Raw genomic sequence first — 23,295 nt, 5'->3', positions numbered from 1 at the left:
TGCAGAGCCAAGCTTCAAATTGCATTTGTCACACATGTCGTATGCGCAATTTCGCAAAGTTATGAATTAATTATGAATTATTTAATTGCAAGTGAGCAGTTGACACGTCGCCGTAAGACTAGTGGTTCAGTGGTTTTAGTGGTTCAACAAAAGGAAACTTGTTGACAAAAAGCGAACAGCGAGCAAAACACGGAAATGTGAATGAGCCGATGAATGAGAGATTAAACGCGTGCGCAGGTGCCAGCTTCCATCCTGGAAGTAAGCCAAGAGTGTGGCAGTGGGGCAGAGTGGTTCGTTCAATATTGAAAGCGTTTGCTGGAAGCCGAAACCACAAAAATGTTTCGACACGACTCGAGTCACGATTCAGTCGCAACGCGAGCCGTGGCCTGACAGCATGTGTACGGTTAACAGTTCAACAAAAGGGTGTCCAGCAGTATAACAGCGCCGTATAACAGTATAACAGCGTGTCGTGTAGTATATTCTAATCATGGGCCTGCTCGGCACGCTGCGTCGACTTAGCCCAAGTCCACGCAGCCCCTCGCGCGGCATCGAGCTGCAGCATCGCAGCAAAACGCAAGTGGATCTGCAGGTTCCAGTTCCGCCGCCAGTTCCGACTACGGTTCAGTCCTCACCTCAGCTCACGGAGCAAACGTTGCAGGTGTGGCGTGCACTGCCAGCGGAGGTACGACATGATCCCAGCATGGCGAGCTTTCAAATGGAAAACGAACGCATTCACGGTGAGTCGAGCAGACCCAACAGCACTGCCACAGCTGCAGGGTATATGTACATACTGAAAATGTATATTAAATATAAATATATTATAAATATGCCAAAAGCTGATAGAACTTAAGGGCTTACCAAATGTGGCTGTCAACTGCGTTGCAACTGACCATGAAATACCCTGTACTCATTATAATTCCCATCGTTTATAACATTCTTTTTTTTTTCTTTTTCTTTTGACTTTTTAGTTCTAAAATAAAATTTAGCTTAGAAGATGTAGAGTTACAGGGTATCTTTCAGTGTTAATATGAAAATTTCATTAACCCTATTAAGATCCCAATTTCAAACACAAAAATAGATCAGCTTCAAAAAAAACAACGGTAAATTAAATATAGGGTATTTTATAGTCGAGCAGAATTATAATTATATTGTTTTTTATAATTTACTCTTAAACTATAAAGTAATATTATGAAAGTTTTTTATGCGATTATAATCCTAAAAGTAACTTATTAGCAAAAAGTTCAGCTACAGGGTATCTTCAAGTCGAGCACTTGTATATTTTACCTTTTCACTATTAAGGAGCTAATAAAATTTCAATGATTGTTCTAAGAGTAGCTTTGTATAAAAGAAATCAAATAACAGGGTATCTTATAGTCGTGCGCCAGTTACTTGACTTTTTACTCTGTTCAGTCCGAAGCTGTATGAAAAAGCAGCCAAAACATTTATCTTCTGTTCTATCGATTATTAAATAACGTCAAACCGATAAATTGAATAGCATTTAACAAGCACTTGACAGGCTCTTGACATGTACTTGACAGGCACTTGAAAAGCACTTGACAGGCAGTTGAGACTTGTCGTAATAAATTTGTTATATTTTATTGACAGGCTCCATGGTCGGAGACAGCGAGGCGGAGGAGCCCGATGTGGAGGTCGAGTTAGATGTGGAGGAGGATAAGCAGGATGAGCGTAAGTCTAGCTATGCAGGCTCCGATTTTCTGGATATCAAAATGAAGCCGAATTATGAGGGTGACAAGAGTACAGATGATGAGGCAACGACAATTCACTCGGACCACGAGTCACATGCAAATGGACCCGGCAGTGCGAAGGCTGTGGCTCGGCGTCTTCATCACAAGTCGAAGCGCTCCAAGGAGCAACAGCAGCGCGACAAACTATTCAAGAGATGCGGCCTACTCGTCATCTGGGTCCTAGCAGCCGGAGTCTTGATCAGCGTGGGCGAGAAGCAGCTGCTGGAGAAGATCGTGCAGGTGCCAAGAGGAGAGCTAGGCAAATGTAGGTCGGCGGTCTGCTCTCGTTTTGCAGTCTAATCGCCTGCTTAGTTTTTCAGCTGGAACAGAAGCCCATGGGCGACTTCTATTTACGGCTGCAGGGAGCCTTCGAGCAGTCCTTCAAGCAGTTGCAGACAGAGCTGGAGGAGAACGAGACAGACAGTCGCAGCTATCTATTCGTACAGCCGCAGTTGTCCTATAATCGCAGTCAGGACTACGAGGTAGAGCTTAAGAGTTGATCACTTCGGCTAGCTAAACACTCGACTCTTTGCAGGACATTTTATCGCCCTGGCAGCTGCCTTTGGTGTCCGATGATCAGCTTTTCCAGTCGCCCGCTGTGCACCGGAATCACACCTTTCACATAACTCCCGAGCTGAGCGACTTGCTCGCCCGTAGGGAAAGCCAGATGCGTTTGCACATCTACAGCAATGCCCAGCAGGATTTGGCTGTGGATCTTAGCTACAATCCGTTGATTGTGAACAATCGCACAGGCAGCATTCTGGCGGGACTTATACTGCTCCTCTTCTATGGCCTGCTCATCTCGGAGCAACTCGATCGTCCCTTTGTAGCTATTATCTGCTCTGTGCTCTCTGTGACGGCCTTGGCCGCGTTTCAAGATCGACCCAACATGGAGGAGATCAAGCAGTGGATGGACATGGAGCTGCTGACTCTACTCTTCTGCATGATGCTGCTCATTCTCATACTCACCGAGACGGGTGTCTTCGACTATCTGGCTGTCGTTTGCTTTGAAGTATCTGGCGGCAAAATCTGGCCCATGATCTATAGCCTCTGCGTGATCACCTGCTTGGTGTCCAGTGTATTGGACAACATGACCACAGTGCTGCTGCTCACACCAGTTGCGATTCGTCTGTGCGAGGTCATGCAGCTAGATCCCATACCCGTTGTCATGGGCATCATTGTCCACGCGAACATCGGCGGTGCTCTGTCGCCCATCGGAGATCCGATTAGCATCATTGTGGGCACTAATCGCTTCATCGTCGAGAATGTGAGTTAACTATTTGACTTTCTATTTTTGGATTTCATTCTCAATGATTCAAGACGTAGTAGAGAGCTGCATATTGTAGAGGAGCTTATAGATAGATGAATATATTAATGCAGACTTAAATTGAAGACTTGAAAGATGAAGCTGGAAGAGCGGATGAATGAATAGATAGATCCATAGACTGATGTATAAATAAGTATATATGTATAAAGTATATATATATATCTAGACAACAATGGATACTTCCATCACTGGATAGACAGAGCTATAGATAGATAAATAGTTTTATCGATATACATATATATCGATAGATTGATTACTTCACCATCTTCCATTGCAGGACATCAACTTTCTGACATTTATCGCGCACATGCTGCCCGGCGTACTCTTGGCCGTGCTGCAGAGCTGCGCCTATTTGCGCCTTTACTATCGCAACATGGATGAGCTGCGTCTCAATGAGCCCAAGGAGCTGGGCGAGTTGCGGCGCGAGATTAAGGTTTGGCAACGCGCTTTAAATGCGATTGGAGCCTGCTCGAAGGATGCGCAGCTGGTGCGCGGCACTCTGCAGGGCAAGGTTAAACAGCTCAAGCGAACGTTGCGGCGCAAAGAACGTGGCGTCGGCTCCACTGAGATCTATACCAGCACGCTAGATGAATTGAAGCAGAAGGTATGACTATGACAGATAAACAAAGGGTGGACTGTGCTTTAAAAAGTTTTCCATTCATTTTCCGCCTTTAAAATGTTTCTCTACCTGTTGCCTGAATAGAATTAGATAGCATCTGTGAATAGTGCATCTTTATAGTTCTCAAAGTTTGCTCTGTGTATTGACCATCAATCAGGCAAGCAGTCAATCCATCAGTTTTATTCTCTAATATTATCAATCACTCTTTCAGTCAAAGAACTATAGCCAGACAACTCTGAAGGATAGGATAGGGAACATCACAGCTTTCTGGCTATAAGCATTAGGCCTCTGAATATATCATCAATCAATCAGACAATCAATCAATAGGTTTAGTACGCAAATGTATTCAGCTTATCAATTGTTCATTGTGACATAAATCCTAGAATACCTTTCAGCAAAATTTCAACTTCCTAGCTCTAACTATTACGCCTCTGCTTAGATCATCAATCAATCAGACCGTCAATCAATAAGTTTAGTGCACATATGTATCAAATTCATCAGCTACTACGGCATATCTAGGCCTGGGCCAGCTACTAGGAACAAATAAACTTTCTAGCGCCAACTGTTTGGATTATATATACATCTTCAATCAATCAATCAATCAATCAATGCATTTTACTTTAAGATACATATACTCACTGGCTAGCACACTTTTAATTTTAGTTGTGTAGTGTTGTCCACTTAGTCAATCATTTCATATATAACAGATCTTCAATCAACCAATCAGTCAATCATGCAGTTCTGCTTACAAATGTATTTAATATACATTTATGCACTGCACAGATTCCCTAGTCAATCGTTTCATATATAACACATTCATATATAACAGATCATCAATCAATCAGTCAATCAATTTTTTCCTCCCTCGCAGTACCCCATCAAGAACAAGAAGCTGCTGCTGCAATCGACTGGTGTCCTGATCTTCGTCATCGTCTGCTTTCTGGTGCAGTCAGTGCCCCGTTGGCGCACCCTACCTCTGGGATGGGTCTCGCTGCTGGGGGTTATCCTGCTGCTGATCGTGGTGAATCGCGAGGATATGGAGCACATGATACAGCGCATCGAGTGGACAACGTTGCTCTTCTTCGGCGCCATGTTCGTGATGATGGAGTGCGTGGAGCGCCTTGGGCTGCTCGTCAGCATTGCCGAGCTCACGGAGCACGTGATTCTCGCTGTGAATATGCAGCATCGACTAACCATGGCTATTTTTATGATATTATGGACGACAGCGCTGGCTTCCTCCATTTTGGATAGCATACCCGTGGCTGCGATGATGGTCAAGTTGGTCACCTCGCTGGTAGCCAAGCAATCGCTGGGTCTGCCGCTGCAGCCACTCGTTTGGGCTCTGACCCTGGGCGCCTCCTTCGGCGGCAATGGCAGCCTCTACGGCGCCTCAGCGAACGTCATTGCAGCCGGGATAGCCGAGCAGCACGGCTACAAGCTGTCCTTCACGCGCTATCTGAAGACCATGCTGCCCCTGATGCTGTGCCAGATTATCCTGATGACCATCTATCTGCTGCTGGCCCACATCGTCTTCGATTGGAACTAAAACCCAGACGCAGGCATATATCAAACATCAATTGGCAATTTTATATTTTTTACTACTTTTAAGAAGATTATTCTATGCTTGACTTATTGGAAATCGTTCTGCATATTATCTATAAATTTAAAATAAAATATATATTATTTAAGTTAGATTTTCTTCTTATTATTCTTATTCTAGTGTTTTCTTAAAAATAAAGTTCATTTTAAATCAATTTCAAAATAAGTTCGAAATTAAAATCAATAAACATCTTTTAAGTGTGAGTATATAACAAATTTTGTACATCACAAATTGACAATTAATGCAAGATATTATCTTTCTTAGATACCCTACGCTTAGGCCATTTATAGATCATCAATCAGTCAATCAATGAGCAAGCCAATCAGACATAGAAATAAATTACATAAAAATATGCTTATATAGGTAAAGCTGTGCATTGAGAAATAATCAAGCAATCTGTAAATCAAGCAATCAATCACTCAATAAATAGGTCAATCAATCAGTGACTTAATCAAACAAACAACTCATAATACATAAAAGTCTTGTATTTTATCTGTCATGCTTAATCATTAAACGATCAATCAATCAATCAGAGCAAACTGCTTGAGATATACAAGCGAAAAACATGTGTATCACAGATTAATTTAATATCCATTGAGGTCTGAGCTTTTTACTGAATAGCAATACTTCAATCAATCAGTCAATGCAAATCAATCAATAACAGTCAGCTAATTAAATTATTTGTCAGCTCAATAGCTTTTAAGGTATAAGCTAAAGACTGAGCATCAGTTAAAAACTGAGCATCAGTCTGTCAAGCAATCCATCAATCAGAAGGTCAGTCAGTCAACACAAACCTCTCTATATATAAGATCGAGTATTAAATGAATGTTAACGAACTATAGACTACAAATTTAAAGCTTGAGCTGAACATGCATCATCAATCACATATCAATCAAACAAGATATACACTTTAATGTGTAAAAGTAAAAGCTCACTCTCTCGTCATATCTGGACTGTCATGCGTTCGGCATGAAATGCAAAGCTAAAACCGATTGGGAATTATAATGCATAGCGCAAGCATCAGGTAATTACTTAAAGAGCGCAGCTCTACAATGTATTTTGCCTGAAATCTATTCACTGCTGACATATTTATTACAATTAATGTGACCGTGGAGGACACTTTGCATAAGACTGTCAAGCGGTTCGTGAAATGCTCGAACTTGTGAGCAATTTGTTACGTCTGGGAAATGGGAAAACAATCAATTTGGCTGTCAAGTGAAAGCAAATAAGGGCACAGATTAACAGAAGCAAAACTGGGCAAGCAAAGCGAAAGGAAAAAACAAAACCAACATTTGTTCCGCTTTCCATGACTTTCCACAACAAATGTCACTTTTCAGTTTTTTTCCAACGAAATCAATTTTCAGTGGACGCAAAACAGAGCTCGCCCGCGGTTCGATGTCAGCCAAAAGGCAAGCCGAGTGCCAACGCATTTTAATTAGCCAAAACGTGAAGAAAATTCAGAAAATTCGGAAAATTCAATAAAAGAATGTATGGAAAATACTAGACAAACAAAATGCTGCACAAGTGAAGCGAGAGAGACGGAGAGGGATAAATAAAGTTATACAAAAAAGATTATAAAATAGAATTTTCCAAGTGAGGCGAAATGTCTTCGTCCTACACCTATACAAAGCCCACCTTTATGATCACAGATCATTCGTATGATCCCTTCCATCTGCAGCCACTGGAAACGGCGGCTGCCAATGAGGAGGACGATGAGAACGATCGTGACGAGGATGCCGATCGCAATACCAAGCTGCAGGATCTCGTACGCTGGCTGCACTTCAATGCCCGACGTCGTCGCAGCTGGTAAGTCCTTGGTGCTTTATCCAAATTAAGTATACGCCGCGTGCGCCCACTTTTATTTTGTCTAAGAGAAAGTTTTTCAATTAAGCAACTCGAGCATTTAATTGGCCCTAATGGCATTAGAAACGTTTCTCCGTCTGTTGATTTGGCCTTAAGTACGTTTTATTGGCCATTCGTGCTTTGGGCCCCTTTACAAGTTTTTTCGCTCTTTTCAGGACCTTAGCGTTGCCTTTCCAGGAAATCAAATTTGTTCCGTTTGAATGCAATTTCAACAAATCGACCAATTATTCATTTGCTTTAGTTTTCCAAGCTCCAGGGTCTTTTTTGCTAGAAGACAAAAGTTTTTATTTACTCCGACCACAAAATTGTACAAAATATGACCCAAATAGCCATTTATATATTTATGATGAGGGCAGACAGTTGGGATAATATATATAAAACAAATAAATAAATAAACAAATAAAATTGTTGCACTAAAAATGTTTGAAAATAAAAAATACTTTAAATATTAAAAACGAGTCTTAAATTTAATTCTAACAAAATTAAATAAATGAATATAAATTATATAATAAAAAATTAATTAATTATATAATAAAAATATAATTAAATAAAAACTGAAAATTGATATAAAACAAATAAAATAAAAATATTTTAAATAAAATATATAAATAAATTCGTAAATAAAAATTCATATACCAAAAAATTATAAAATAAATTCATAACAATTCACTTTAATTTATGAGTTCCACAAAAATAATAAAGATATGCGTTTGCTGTCAATGGCAGTTTGAATAGTGATTGATGACGGCCTATTTAGCATTCACAGTTACAATTCAGCGAACAGTTAATGAGTGCAGCTACCAAAAATGTCAACGCTTGAGCGACGTGCCTAACATCTGAATGCATTGGATTACTTCAAGTGAAATATATTACTGTGCGGGAATATCCGTAAACATAAATCGTAGAATCGTGCTTTTTTGCTGCCCACTCACGAAAATTAATAAACCTATAAATATAGCTCATATTCATAGAATATATGCCGCTGGCAATTTAAATGCCGACTCTTGAGCCACATAAATGCCAATTTAGGCACAAGAGTGCGTTATCTATAGTCCGATTTCAATTAAAAGTTCCGCCAGCAACAAAAACTAACAGCTAGATCTAATTGAACGAGATAATAAAGCTGTCTAAAGCTGAGCTTATAAATGGGACTTAAACGAGAAGAAATATTACAGCTTAAGTATTTTTGGAATGGAATTAAGTTATTTATGAAAAAGTTTTCATATTTTTATTTTGAATAAAATTTGAAATTTTCAAAAATCAATCTACGGATACTATCTTTTCTATTTATTAGAATAAAACTTTCTATGTTACATATATTAAGAACTCGGAAATGTTATAATATGTGAACTAGGCTTAAGTTAATCAATCATCCTAGCAAACAATCCATCACTCAAACATTCACTTATTTACTGTGTAATAAATTAAGTAATTATTATATTAGCTATTAGACTAAAGCTTTAGAAAATGTGTGCTTATTAGTCAATCAGTCAATCAATCAATCAGCACAAACATTTACTATGTAAGCGCATTGATTACAAAACTCTCTAAGTATAAGTATAGGTATTTACCAGTTAATCAATTTATTTCTAAAACAATTAATCAATCAATCAATCGATCAATCAATCAATCAATCTACATATCCTTTGTAGAGTTAAATATTCTAAAAACTAAGAGCAAATCAGTTTCGTACAGCAACTATATATACCTATTGGTGTAGGTCTTTTTAATCAATCAGTTATAGTCATATCAATCAATATATAAAAAGAAACGTTTGGCCCCTATAGGGCTATAAATAAGGCCCTTGAGTAAATCAATTATTGATTCTAATAAAAAAACTGTTTTCTCATTATTAATACATTAAACCAAATTGCTTAGGCTTTATTTAAGCTGCTTGAATGTCATTAGATTCCAAGATATAAGCAGAAGGTTTTTCTTTATTCAATTTGTAGGTCACTATTGTTAGCCTTGGCACTGACAGAGGCTATCTATTTCATACCAGCAAAGTTGTCTAGCAAAAAGAAGAAAACAAACACAGCGAGTGACTAAAAGGGGCAGAGGAAGAGAAAGAGAAGGTTAGAGAAATCTAGCGAGAGGGAAGGCGAAAGAGGGGTATGGAAAAGTGGCAAAAGCAATTACCACGTGATCAATTTTTAATAGAACCAAACAAAAGTAAAGAAAACAAGTCGGTTAGCAAGGTGGCCTGATATGATGTACCAGGTGCCATTACATTGGGTCGAGGGGAGGCTAGAAGGCGTGCCTAGTAGGTGTGGCACATTGACCACATGTGTGTGCGGAAACACGGCTAACACAGTTTCTGTTTCAGCGCCCTTTTCCGGCTGTACATTGTGGGTTTTCCGCAAAGAATTTTCTCTGAAGCGCATTGTTTGCCAGCCTGACGAGGTGTGAATAGGTGTTGGATTACAATACAGGTGTATGCAGACTTCCGTGCAAGTTCCAGGCGTATTGTGTTTTGGAAGCGATTAAAAAGAGATTTAATTAAGTTGGAATACACAAAAAAAGGGAAGTCTGGCATTTACATGACGTGCAGCTATGTAATTTGGGAAATCGACAAAGACTACAATTGTTTACACTTGAGCCTAAATTTGTAAGCCCTCAAGAAGCGTCAAGGTGGATCCCACTCTTCAGCTTGAACAACAGCTGGTTAAAGTAGGCATACGTGGCGAGACCTGTGAGTTTTTCATAAGGCACTCAGTTTTACTTAACTTAAATCTGAAATATGAAGACTCTAAAGATAAGCTCAGATTAATACAGTTTCTAAAAAGCATCAAACACAATCTTGAAGCATTTCAATAAATTCTTTAACTATTTAAATATCGATCCACAGAGCTTATTTCTCAATGACCGCATCCTGCTGCTCTAGCTCTCTCTACAGGTTCTAATTCACATTCGTAGTTCGTTCAGCTACCTGTTGCTAAATGCATTTTCTATTACTTTTCAATATCAAAACACTCAAAGTCAAGTAGGCAGCAGCTGCACCCATTAGGCGTATCACATGTCACATTCGAGACACTAGGTCACAGTGAGAGTGCCTGTTCACAGTGACTGTTCACCTACTGCGCCTTTCATCTTCATTAAATGATTCTGGGTGGGGTGAAAATTGCAAAATAAAGGAGAGTAAATTTCAATTGAATGCGGTTTAAGTGCTAAGCAGCGCGTGGCTCAAGCGACGTATCAAATAAGAGAATAACAAAGACTGAAGGTCACGACTAACTATTACCCTAGAAAGTGAAAGTCGAAAACTTTAGAGTTTTGAGTTTTAAAATCAATAGAAATTATACGAATATTTTTAAAATTATTATTTTAAGCTTTTGAATTTAAAAAAAAGGAAAAGCTGCTACACACTATGGAAAACTATGCAGAAATTATTATTATTATTTCAATAAAATATATATGATGAAATATAATAAATATATACACATTATTATACATCTATGCTAAGTTGTACATGCTCATTTGAAAACTTTATTATTTACAGGGTATATAGGCAACGCAATAATGCGTTATTATAATACGCATACGCCAGGGATGCCAGGAATTGTCTGCTACTCCCTGCTCTGCTAGCTTGCTTTCAGCTCTGTTTATCTATCTAAATATACATATAACATATATAATAGATATAGATATATGTATGTGTGCATGTGTGTCTGCTGCTCATATCTATATAAATCTATGTTTACTTCATTGTCACTGATTTTTTGCGCTTTTTTTTTTGTATTCAATAACACTTGAGCTGAATTGAGTTGCAAATGCGAAGAAATCGAGAGAATTTAGACAAGCACAACAAAAGTCAACACACACACACACACACACACACACACACACACACACACACACACACACACACACACACACACACACACACACACACACACACACATATATACACACATACATACATACACACATATGCACACGCATACTATGATGTAAATTTGTACAAATTTATCTTTTGTCAGTGCAGAGAATTAGAGCATTCGAGATTTAAGGCTTGAGCTTTCGGTTTTGCTTCTGCTTCTGCTTCTCCTTCTGCTTTTGATTGTACTTTTCTGCGTTTTGTCAGTCTATAAATAAATGCGAGAATATATTTCGCTGTCAATTTGAGAACATTTTGGTTGAATATTGCGAATTTTCTACGTAGTTAGGCTGATTTTCTTACGCCTCCCATTGAAGAGTGATGTGTGATTGGCATCGGACTTGAAACTATGTAGACACGAGACTCACGAAAAAGCCTTCAGATTTAATTTATAAACGATTCTCTAAAAATAAACAAATTAGTTTTCCATAATGCATTCCAGTTCCGTGGTCCTTTCATCTGTCCATTTCTTAAAGCTCTTTTTATTCTATGGGCATTTTGTAGTCATCATTTCTAACTAAAAGTGAAGTAAAAATGATATTAAAAAAATAAATGATATCTAATTTATATGAAATTGATATGAAATAAATGTATTGTGATATAAAATGCTTGAAAATTCAATAACAATTTTGTTTATTATTAAATTAAAAAAAAAAATTAATAAACTTAATAAAAACAATTTTTATACAACTTTTATTGCTATGAATTAAGCTAAAAAAATAACTCACACACACAAAAGTTGCTCAGCCTTTGTAGTTTCATCAAAAATAGAAAAAGCGTGTTCATAATTTGTTTATAAATTTTGCGAAATTGTTTTGTCAATTGATAAACTAATAAAGACTTATCCAAAAATTCTATTCTTAGAACTAAATACTTCGAGAAGAATCGTGAATGTGAATATCAATATGAATTTCAATATGAGTATGAATAAGAATAGGCATATGAATATGAATATGAATATGAATATGAATATGAATATGAATATGAATATGCATATGAATATGAATATGAATATGAATATGAGTATGTATATGAATATGAATATGAATATGAATATGAATATGAATATGAATATGAATATGAATATGAATATGAATATGAATATGAATATGAATATGAATATGAATATGAATATGAGTATGAATATGAATATGAATATGAATATGAAGATGAAGATGAAGATGAATATGAATATGAATATGAATATGAATATGAATATGAATATGAATATGAATATGAATATGAATATGAATATGAATATGAATATGAATATGAATATGAATATGAATATGAATATGAATATGAACATGAATATCAATATGAATATGAATATGAATATGAATATGAATACGAATACGAATACGAATACAAATATATATTTAAATATGATTATGATTATGAATATAAATATGAATATGAATATGAATATGAATGTGAATATGAATATGAATATGAATGTGAATATAAATTTGAGTGTGAATGTTCGTATTCATAGGAAGATTAAATAAAAAAGAATCCAATAAATACAAGGCATTACTCACAGCTCAATAGCCAAAGCTAGGGCTATTAACATATATAGGAAAGCGGATAGAAAGAGGGCCATGGAGAGTCCTCCAAGGCGTTCAAGTTCAAGTTGAACACAGGGAAAGAGAGAGAGGGGATAAGAGAGAGTGTAATAGGGAGAGAGCGAACTGGAAAATGAGAGCGCAGCGAGAACATTCAACAGCTTACATTGAAAGCAGAAATTGAAAGCTCTAATGCTTGATTCAACTTGGCAAACTTGTTTCAATGCGACTTTCAATCAATCAGAGAGGCAAAACAGCTGCGTAGGCAGACTTGAAGCGTTATATTGAGCGAGAAGGGGGAGACCACGGAACAGCGCGTAGCATCCGAGATTTATTCGGTGCCCAACTTTTGGCTGAAACGGACGTGCCGCTCCCGTTGTCGTTGTCTGTGCCTCGCTCTCTGCGTCGGTCTTCGGTATTCGTTTTGCGGGTTTGCGAGCTCCGACAATAAGAAAAAAAGCAAAAAAAAAAAGAATTAAATACAAAATAAAAATAAATTAAAAAGTAAAACGAGAACGCGCACAATGAAACATTTATAAAAAACTTATCAAATAAAATAAATTGAAATAATAAAACTTAATTCAGTGAACAGCCAAAAGCTTGGCTAAGTGCGTAAAATAGTTGCCTCTTGGGACAGGTATCTGATTTTTGATAAGCTGCCGGCTTATTATACAGTATATAGTATATCCTGCGCACTTCACGAGTTTATGAGTCTAAGTCCAAGTAGTCTAGACATGCGAATACTAGACTAGTGCGTCGGTGTAGTGATGTCTGGTCTGCTATTCAGTGCTATTTTTAAAAGAGTTCAGCTGTTAGTTCGAATCAATATATAAAAGTCTATATACCATAAAGCTTGGGAACAGCACATAAAATACACTATTTAATTACTGGTTTTATATATATATATATATATATATATATATATATATATGTATATGTATACACAACTGGAAAGATAAACTATTTGCATTACCTCATAAAACTAGAAATTAAATAGCTTCTCCCAAGCTTATATATATATATATATATATATAAATATATATATATATATATATATATATATTTATATATATGTATATATATATATATATCTTTATGTATATATTTATATATTATTGAAAGCTATATCTAGATGCAAATTGCATACATAAAAGTTATGTCAGACCAGTATATAAATATTTAAATGTTAGATCAGAGACTTATCCATATGCAGCTGCGCCTGATTGTATATATAATAACAACTAGAGGAATTTATACATTTTTAATTTTTATACACATAAAAAAGTGTAATTTAATTTGCATATATATGAAAACGTACATATAATTTATGTATACGTTGCTGATCTGATATCTACTCGACCCAATAAAAAATACTATATATGAATAAATTCTTAATATTACATTTTACTATTGTCTAATATTGAGTTGAAATTTTTTTAGACCAATTATATACATAAAAATAATTTTTTTTATAATTTTCCTTTGCATTTTTCACATCAATTTAACAAATTTCATTAATTAGTCTAATTTTGCCACTATCTTAAAGTTAGTTTAACTCATATCAAGTGTTGTCAAGCCGTTTGTGAACAGATATACTTACAAGCCTTTTACTATTATCATAGCAATAAATTAATTTCACAAGAATTATTTAATAGTCTAAAAATAGAATCAACTTGATGCTTATCTAAATATATTTTATGTAAAACAGAGAACTCTAAGCAATGTTAATAAGTGCTAATCACTTGATTGCCTGCTATATACCCTCAGAAAATTTTAAGAATCTAGTAATATTTAGTATGTATATTCATTTGCTTGCATGCAAGAGCATAAAGCAAACTAACTCATATAGAAACGTTATATTCAAGGTATCAGCTAGTCGTGTTCCCCGCAGCTAATTAGATTTCAGTCGTCAAATAATATTTATATATAAGCTGTCTGTCTGCACAGCAACAAATTATCCAGCTACTAAGGCACTTCAGTTATTTCCTTGAAGCTTGTGAAATTTAAAAGTCAAGCGCACCTGCCATACACCTGCCCAAAAGTTACAAAAGCCACAAAAAACTAGGCCACCCAAATTCTTCAACATTCAATTAAGCTCATTGGAAATTTAGCAGAGGCCAAAGTGTGACAGAATCTCACATAAATATTAATCATATTAATCATATATTCGATTGGCCAAAACACACCTTTAATAATTAACTGTATATACAAGGATATATATATATATAAAGTTAACTTTGACCACGCAAATAAGCAATATATCGAAGCAGATAGAAACATTAAGAAATGACGAAAGTAGACAGCCAAATAGAAGAAAATTTCCTAGAGCCAGCTGAACCTGAAAGTAGGCTACACAAAAATTATCACACAAACACATACACACACACTCCATTACACACACACACACACACACCCACTATGACTTAGCATAAACCTATTACAACACATGCAATTTCAATAAAGTTTCGACAAAACTTTTTGGGTAAGAGTATTAAATAGACAAAAAGAATTTTGGGGCCTTTGTAGAAAATATATACTTGACGAAACTACACTTAAAGAAAAAGTCAAGTAGTTATATTTTATAGTAAGAGTTAATTGGAGATACAATTGTATTTTAAATTTAATTTTATGCTGTTTTGTTGACCAAAAACTTCTGTTTTCTAAATATATTTTTGTTATATATATTTTAGGACAGTCTGAATCATTTCTTAATGGGATGATAAGAGTTGTTGAAATGAAAAATTAGCTTATTCACTTAATTGAATATATAATATATATATTGTGCAGTGACAATATTTTCCAGACTTCCTCCTTTTCATGTACTCTCTCTGTGCTAATCTCTCTCTTTCTCTCTCTTTCTCTCTCTCTCTCTCTCTCTCTCTCTATGACTCTCTTTTTTTATTTCTCCTGTTTATCCTCTCTTTCTCTCAAGTTTGGCAACTCTTATCACTCTGTGTGGCACTTTTCCAGTTTCTTATGCGCTCTCCGGCAATTTTTGTCTCTCCTCAACTCTCTCTTTCTCCCCTCTTTCGGTCCTTCTCGCTTTGACACCTTTCTGCCCTCACTCTGTCGTCTATCTTTCATTTTTCTGTCCTCTCTCCTGTCATATATATCTCTCTCTCTATCCTCTCTCTCTCTCTCTTTCTTTTCTTCACGTCGCCCGTCGCCTGTGTCTTCTTCTTTCTCCAACTTTTTCTGTCCATTTTTTTCTCTCTATTTCTCCCTCTCGCTCTTTCTCTGTCTTTCATCCTCACTATGTTCTCTCATATGTCTAATCTCCACTGCCCTCTCTCTCTCTCGATCTTTTCTCTTCACTTTTCTATTTAAAATACCAACAAAATAACCAGGGTATCTCATAGTCAGCACTGTTAGCTTAACTTAACACCAACTTGTTGTTTGTTGTGCGTGGGTTTATGTCTTACTGCCATTCTGTGAGTGTGTCTCTGTGTTGCTTGTTATTGGACTTGCTGACAAAACACATACTTTCATTTCGTTTTCATTTCATTTTCATTTTATTTTCCCAACTTGGCACGAAAACAACACGAAAACTTTTCCCGTCCCTTCTCAGGGTATACTTTTGAGGTTTATTTTTTGTGTTCATTTCGAATTGCATAAATTTTTAACTGATTGCCGAAAGCGGTTACAACAAAAGTATTAATTTGTTACCTATTTTGTGTATCTTTCTATGCAGACTTTTAAATATTCATATCTAATGCTCAGCATTAACAGTTGCGTTGATAAGGGAATGATATTTTGTACTTGCATTTTCCCTTTTATGAAGTTGTTACGAGGAAGATAAGTTGATCAATATATATTCCTCTTTCAATCGAAATCGTGTTAATATATCATAGATAATTATGTTGGAAAGTTCTAACTATATCTCAGTATTTCTTTCAACAAATATATAGGACATATCTTATAGACATTATATTATTTTAATATTGAAAATATATTTGAAAACCTTTACAAAATGCTCTTTAACTATGCTGACAATATCTTCAGAATATCTTATAAAGACTCGTATTCCCATAGCTTATTTATGATTAAAAAATAATCAAAAAAATTATTTCTCATAGGTTACAGGGTACTCGAACTTCGACATAGACTAAATAAATGATTCTTCTTTTTTTGCGGCTAACGTTTTGTCCAAACATCTCTTTTTTTTGGGTAAATGTCAAAACTTTTTTCAAATCGCAAAGTCATTAAAGCTGTTACATAATTAATATGAAAGGAATTCAGGGAAGATTAATTTGCATATGAGGCGCGCACACACGAACACATATATTTATATTTCAATAAACACACATGGGAGTTGGCTTTATATATAGAAATTTATCCCGGGTGTCCTAATTCTGTGTGTGTGCTGGTTATTGGGTCATTCGCTTGCATAAGCGTCCAACCGGAACCCCTTTTAATATTCCTAACACAGTCCAAGCAGGCACCTAATCCCAGGTGAGTGTGTGTATGTGTCTGTGTGTGCAGTCAGTCAGTTATTTTGCATAATTTATTGAGCAACCCCTTTGGCAAATTCCAGCCAAGCCATGCCACATTTTTAATTACTTCATTTATTTCTGGTTCGGCCAGCTGCTAATTAATCGATTAATCGATTAGTTGTTGGTGCACGATTGCATCAGGATTAGTTTTTGGCAAACAACATAATCAAATGTAAATTAATACGCATTACACAAATTGAGTACCAAACAGCAGCCAAAGCTGAGGTGCTACGTGACCGACAACAAGCCCCAATACAAATATCGAGTCGCGCCGTTTGTAACACTAGTCAACAGGGTGCGGAATTTCGGAACATGAAAATATGAAAAAACATTATTATAGATGATAAATGAATGAATGGACAGATTAATGGATAAATAAACGAATAAAAGGATAGATGGATAAATAAATTAATGGATAAATGGATAGTTGGATAGATAGATGGATGAATAGATGTATAGATGGATAGATGGATAGATGGATAGATGGATAGATGGATAGATGGATAGATGTATAGATGGATAGATGTATAGATGGATAGATGTATAGATGGATAGATGGATAAATGGATAGATGTATAGATGGATAGATGTATAGATGGATAAATGGATAAATGCATAAATGGATAAATGGATAGATGGATAGATGGATACATGGATGGATGGATAGATGGATAGATGAATAGTGAATGGATGGATAGACGGATAGATGGATAGATGGATAGATGGATAAATGGATAGATGGATAGATAAATATGGATAGGATAAATGGATAGATGTATAGATAGATAGATTTAAAGATGGATAGATCGATAAAATGCTAGATGGATAGATATATGGATTTATTTATTTATAGATAGATAGCTGGATAGAAGAATAGATGCATATATTAATAGATGGATAGTTGGATATATTTATAAATGGATTGTTGGCTGGAATAGGGAATATATAATAGATGAATACATAGAAATAAATAGGCGGATAAATAAAAAAGTGAACAAATGAGTAGATGAATAAATGGATAAATTAAAAGATATATGATAGATAGCGCATCTGATGAACTGTTTTAAAACTAAAATTTGTTGGCTAGTTTAATACAGCTTAAGTGGGTGGGCTGCTTTAATAAAAACTTTCAGATCAACTGAGACGTGCTTACACCAAGACAGCAGCCCATATTAAAGTGTATGTGTGTGTGTGTGTGTATGAGTGTGGGTGTTTAGCTTGTAAGTATTTGTATGTGTATGATGTGTCTACTGATTTGTCGATTGAAGCTGCAAGTCTGCCCGAGGCGTAAATGAACATTGATTCATTGATTTCTAATCAGTTGAGCAACACGGGTGGTTCATCCATCACAAAGGAATGACACGCTGCGTGCACAGCACCACCTGCTGTGCCAACCACGCCCCCTGACACTAGCCCACTTCTAATTGCTGCTGACCATTTTGTTAATTTGTCAACTGATTATTAAGCCAGGTCTTTTTCTAGCATTTCCCCAAATGGGCTATAATGATTTATTACATAGATACGAAATATCAGATGAAAGATGGAAAGAAAGTATGATATATTATAATTGATTTATTTATTATATATATTTAAAGTTAGGAAATTAATTATTGCAAATTCAGTTTAAGACTTTAATTTTTAGACAAAACTCAAAAACTTTGAGAGCTAAAAATATCATATTTGGTATGTTGCCTCTTGAAAGACGTATTCAAACCTCGAATTTTTGACTTCATAAATAGCAACGAAAAGCAAAATTATAAACTTGAACTTTGTTGGAAAAGTTTTGGGGTATCTCGTAGTCAGCCACTCCACGCTAGCTAGGGTCTATTTATTTTTGGAGTCGATTCATGGAACTGTTTTGTGCGTGCCAACGGATGAACTTCAAGTGACGTACGACAGCATATTTCATTCACTTCAGCAGCTGCAAAGTGAAAGCAACGTGGCGTATGCGTAATGCGCAATGCGAGTGACATTTGAAGTGAGCGAAACGAACGTGCACAAGAGATAAAATATATATAAAAGAGCATAAAAATAAAACAGAACTAAACAAATAAACCTACAGCAAGATGTACAAGAGAAAGGCATAGGGCAAAGCGCAAATTCGATTTGCAGCATATCAAGGCATAAATTGAAAAAATAAAAACAAAATAAATAAATGTGATTTGCGATAATAATTAATAAACAACAACAATTAATAAATAGCTACAACAAATGCCAAGCAACATTTGTGGTTTTAGTTAATTTAAGCAGAGGCGCAAATTAAATTCAATTTCGTGAACAAAAACCGCGCGGCTAATTTAATTAAAGTCAGCAACGACTGTCGAGGCCAGCTACAGTAAATACAATAACTTGAGCAAGCGTCTGGACAACGGCTTCAGCGTGGGTCACAGCCAGCGAGCAATTGGAAGCACATCGGAACGCCGAAGTCAGCGTTTCAGGATGCGCATGAAAGTGGGCAAGTTTTGCCTGCAGCGCCAGGCATCAGGCCTAAGCGAAAAGTTTCCACAGCCCAGGTGAGTTGAAACACCTACATAAGTGAGACAGCCACGACGCAGTTAGCACTTCTATGGCGCTGACAAAGAAGTTTGCTAATATAAAGCAAAGTTCCTGTAATAAAAAGTTAAGCTGTATTTAGTGACAGCTGTCGTCGACATTTCTCCTCAATTATCGATAAACACTCAGAAGAACTACGCAAACTTATCTTAAGTCTTATAACAGTCACAGCTATATCAATCTAAGCAAAAGTATGTATCAGGTATGGTATGATATTCTCTGTCACATTGTTATCAAAAATGTCCAATTGTCAGCATCGATAGCTCTTAATTTATCGATATATCGATAAACCAAGTATCATAATTTCAACTGTAGTTCAATCATAACTTTGAGTCCAATTTCAACTATATGCGAGGTATGTGCTAGTCGTGCAAGCTCCAGCAAACAGCGCACTTATTTGCTATAAATTATTATATCTTCACACACATAAACAAGCATATACTTAGATATATGTATATAGGTATATATATCCGCACAGGCAGGAGGAACGCACGTGCCTTTGACCCAAGTGGAAAGCGTCGCAAAGCTGATTCCCAACACGACAAATAAGAAGAAAAAAGAAAGCATAAGCAGCAGAGGGGCGGGAACGCTAGCGAACAACTAATTTACCTCAAGTAAATGGCAAAGGGACATGTGTCACCCGATGGAAAAGGCACTCAGCTCTACAAATAATGTCAAACATTTAATTTCCGTTCGGCTGACAAATGCTCTCTGCTATATTTAATGGAAAATTATTTAAATAATCATTGAATTTCAAAGAAGAAGGATATTAGAGTGGAATATCAGTGTGCCAGGTGGCCCCGATCCCAACATCCATCAATCAAACACACGACTCAAGCGCGCAATCTGCTGGAGATTTAGCCCCCAGTCACGTTGTCTGGGCAACTCCCTAGGACAAAAAAAAACCAAAAACGTGTTAAGCAAGAAAATCAAGCCAGAGTCAAATTCTAATTAATTTCGTTGCTATTCGGGTTGCCAGACCAACCAAACTACCCACTCCCTGTCTGTCACTTCCATCCTCTCTCTCCCTCTCTCTCTTTCTCTTTATTTCTTGCTCTATCTTTATTTCGTGCTATTTAGCAATTATTTTTCAATTTACTTTTGTGTGCTTAAGCAGCGCAATATTAATACACAAATGGTCGAGGGGCAATGCCCGCAGGCCGCTGTACTCGGCGTATGCGTAATATCTAGCTAGGACTCATCACTCATACGCCCCGCTGCGACTACATAAAGTACAGCTGGCGACTCTTTGTCCATTTCATTTTAAATAAGCCATCAACGTTTGGGCCATCAAAAAACCTAACCGAAATGTGGGTCAGCATCACTAAACGCATCACTAAAACTGACAGCACAACAAAACGAAACCGATTAGTGAGCGTAACTGACTAAGCGATGCTCTGTGAATTAATTTATTAAAGCTTAAGGAAGACTATTTAATTTGAATATTTTTATAATTATATCAATGTTAGTCAGGGCAAAAAAAATGGATTCAAACTATTTTTACGCCAGTTGATAATCGGAAATTAAAGTATACATAAAATATATATAATCGAAAATTAAAGTATGCATAAAATAATATAACTACCATAATGATATAATTTTGTGACTTCTCAAATTATCGATACTACTATCAATATGGCAGTTATCGGTATATGAAACAATAACTGCAATAGGTATATTTTTATGCTCATTATAGGTAAATATATATATTATAGGTAAATATATTATAGGTAAAGATATGATTAAATACATATCAATCCTATCGATATTTTTATCGATAATTTTACCAATCGAAAATGAAGCTTGTATCTAATATATATACCTGCAACTACCTTTGCCCGTATCACACATTTTGAAAACTTCATAATACCCTGTCAACGCATTTGGTGGACTATAGGGTATAACAAAGCTGATGACGACCTCGTCTATGCAACAAGGTCAACAACTAAGTGAGGCAGCAGGCAAACAATTTTACATTGTCGCCCGGCAGCTCGTTGTGAACACATTAAAAATGCGATTATGAATGTGCCAAAGGTTGGCTCTATACGTAAGAGTGTGTAAGTGAGAGAGGGTGTATGTATGTGTGTATTTATCTACGTGTATATGACTGCGCTGCTTTGTGCGTTGCGTGTGAAATGCGTAATGGCAAGTGTCATAAACGTTATGCATAATTAAAACATTTAATGCCAAAATTGGGAATTAGAGAATCGCGCCTGACACATCCAACACAAAGGAAAGGCCAAAGGGCACACAGCAAAGAGCAAAAACCAGAGCTCTTTGCTGGAAGCTGTACATAACGTAAATGTAGCTGACAGCATCTCGTATAGGTAACATTTTGCCAGCAATTTAAATTCTATTTATAAATAATGCATGGATAAAATTATGCAAAAGCACTTAAATTAGTATTTACTGGTTAGGCTAGCCTTCAAGGTCATCAACCCCAAAAGTATGCTATTCAATTTGGTTTACTTAAGCATGTTTTAAACTTGAAATGGGACAATGTGTCTTAAAGCTAGACAACAATATTTATAGCCACTATAATAAATTAATAAATTAAATTATATATAAATTAAATGTTAAGCTTCAAATAGAAATATAATATAATATAATATAATCAAATATAAATATGTTTGATAACTTCTATTATGAAATTTGTTAAACTATAGATATATATATATTTGCTTAAATAAAATTTCCTATTTGTAAGCTATTTTATTTTTAAAAAAATATATTTAATAATTAGCTTACATCGTTAGCAAAATCATTATTGTATAAAATTATTTTATTCAAACAAATTTTTTCTTATTATATTAAATATTATTAATTATGTATTTTTATTATTAATTATTTATATTTTTAATCTCAATTTTATATATGCCTTCAAATGCTTTTCTCTAGCATATTCTTTCTTTCTCTTAGCCCTATGTCCAAATATTTGCAGTTATTTAATTTTATAGTTACACTTTATTACTCGTACATCATCAAATAAAATACAAATTAATTTAAGGCAATTGAGAAATATACAAAAATAATGAGATAATAAAAAATGAATTAAGCTCTGCTCTGCTCTCAACTATAACAACTAATTTAATTTTCATTTTAATTTCTTTTAAATTAATCATAAATTGCTTATATATGAAATTGTATAATTTTATTTACTTAGAATAGAATTGTGTGAATATGCCATTCTCTTTATTAGCTAGAACAACAACATTTCACTTGAGCTCGCCATAATGAGTGGGTATTATACAAATTCCAGATGAGACTTGCAAAGCTCTTCTTTTTTTTAATTATGCCAAGCATTTCAGGCTAACAGAGAAAAATACCCACTCGGTATTTCAATATGAGAGAAGCAATAAAAAATAATGCATTTACATACAATTCCTAGCATAGCATATATATATATATTTATATATAGATAGGTCGATACGTGGGTGTATGAAGTCGTTAGGAACACGTAGATGGAAAGGCAAAAGAGGAACTTTTTGATTGAATTGTTTGTAGAGCGTGCGCGTATTTCAATTAATTAACCAAGCTTCTCTCTCGCTCTCTCATTTCCTCTCTAGCCCACTCTGTCGCTCTCTTTATCTTATTTTTTTTTTTTTTTTGCACTGGAAATTTACGTCTGTCAAGCAATTTAACATGCTTATCAG

The 23,295-nt window shown here is 35.6% G+C and overlaps 2 protein-coding genes across 4 annotated transcripts in view; both read left to right on the top strand.

Annotated features, from left to right (window-relative positions):
* The first annotated feature begins 333 nt into the window (after window positions 1–333).
* LOC111591952 (P protein) lies at window positions 334–5,268 on the top strand. Its single transcript, XM_023303886.2, has 6 exons — window positions 334–737; window positions 1,606–2,010; window positions 2,058–2,227; window positions 2,281–3,012; window positions 3,350–3,676; window positions 4,563–5,268. Exons 1-6 carry the CDS (start codon window positions 488–490, stop codon window positions 5,235–5,237), a joined length of 2,559 nt encoding a protein of 852 aa, XP_023159654.1. The 5' UTR covers window positions 334–487; the 3' UTR covers window positions 5,238–5,268.
* A 1,560-nt stretch (window positions 5,269–6,828) lies between these two features.
* The window catches only part of LOC111591954 (P protein), a 29,434-nt gene continuing 12,967 nt past the window's right edge, over window positions 6,829–23,295 (top strand). Inside the window, exons 1-2 of one of the 3 annotated variants that reach the window (XM_030223334.1) lie at window positions 13,120–13,233; window positions 19,008–19,602. In XM_030223334.1, the coding sequence (XP_030079194.1) occupies window positions 19,529–19,602 (74 nt within the window). In that variant the 5' untranslated portion in view covers window positions 13,120–13,233; window positions 19,008–19,528. Of the gene's footprint in view, window positions 7,098–13,119; window positions 13,234–18,939; window positions 19,603–23,295 lie in introns of those variants that run through there. The other 2 variants (XM_023303888.2, XM_023303889.2) reach the window with 2 other exon arrangements.

This window comes from Drosophila hydei, unplaced genomic scaffold (assembly GCF_003285905.1).
Source record: "Drosophila hydei strain 15085-1641.00,03,60 unplaced genomic scaffold, DhydRS2 tig00000172-arrow-pilon, whole genome shotgun sequence".
Taxonomy (NCBI): domain Eukaryota; kingdom Metazoa; phylum Arthropoda; class Insecta; order Diptera; family Drosophilidae; genus Drosophila; species Drosophila hydei.
Note: the sequence above shows the minus strand (reverse complement) of the source record. Positions and strands in the feature narration are given on the sequence as shown.

What these genes read in the sequence shown, in the direction of transcription:
- LOC111591952 (XM_023303886.2), top strand. Translation starts at nt 488, where the DNA reads ATGGGCCTGCTCGGCACGCTGCGTCGACTTAGCCCAAGTCCACGCAGC. An exon ending in GGAAAACGAACGCATTCACG is followed by an intron (nt 738 to 1,605) that starts GTGAGTCGAGCA and finishes TTTTATTGACAG; the next exon opens with GCTCCATGGTCGGAGACAGC. An exon ending in TAGATGAATTGAAGCAGAAG is followed by an intron (nt 3,677 to 4,562) that starts GTATGACTATGA and finishes CCTCCCTCGCAG; the next exon opens with TACCCCATCAAGAACAAGAA.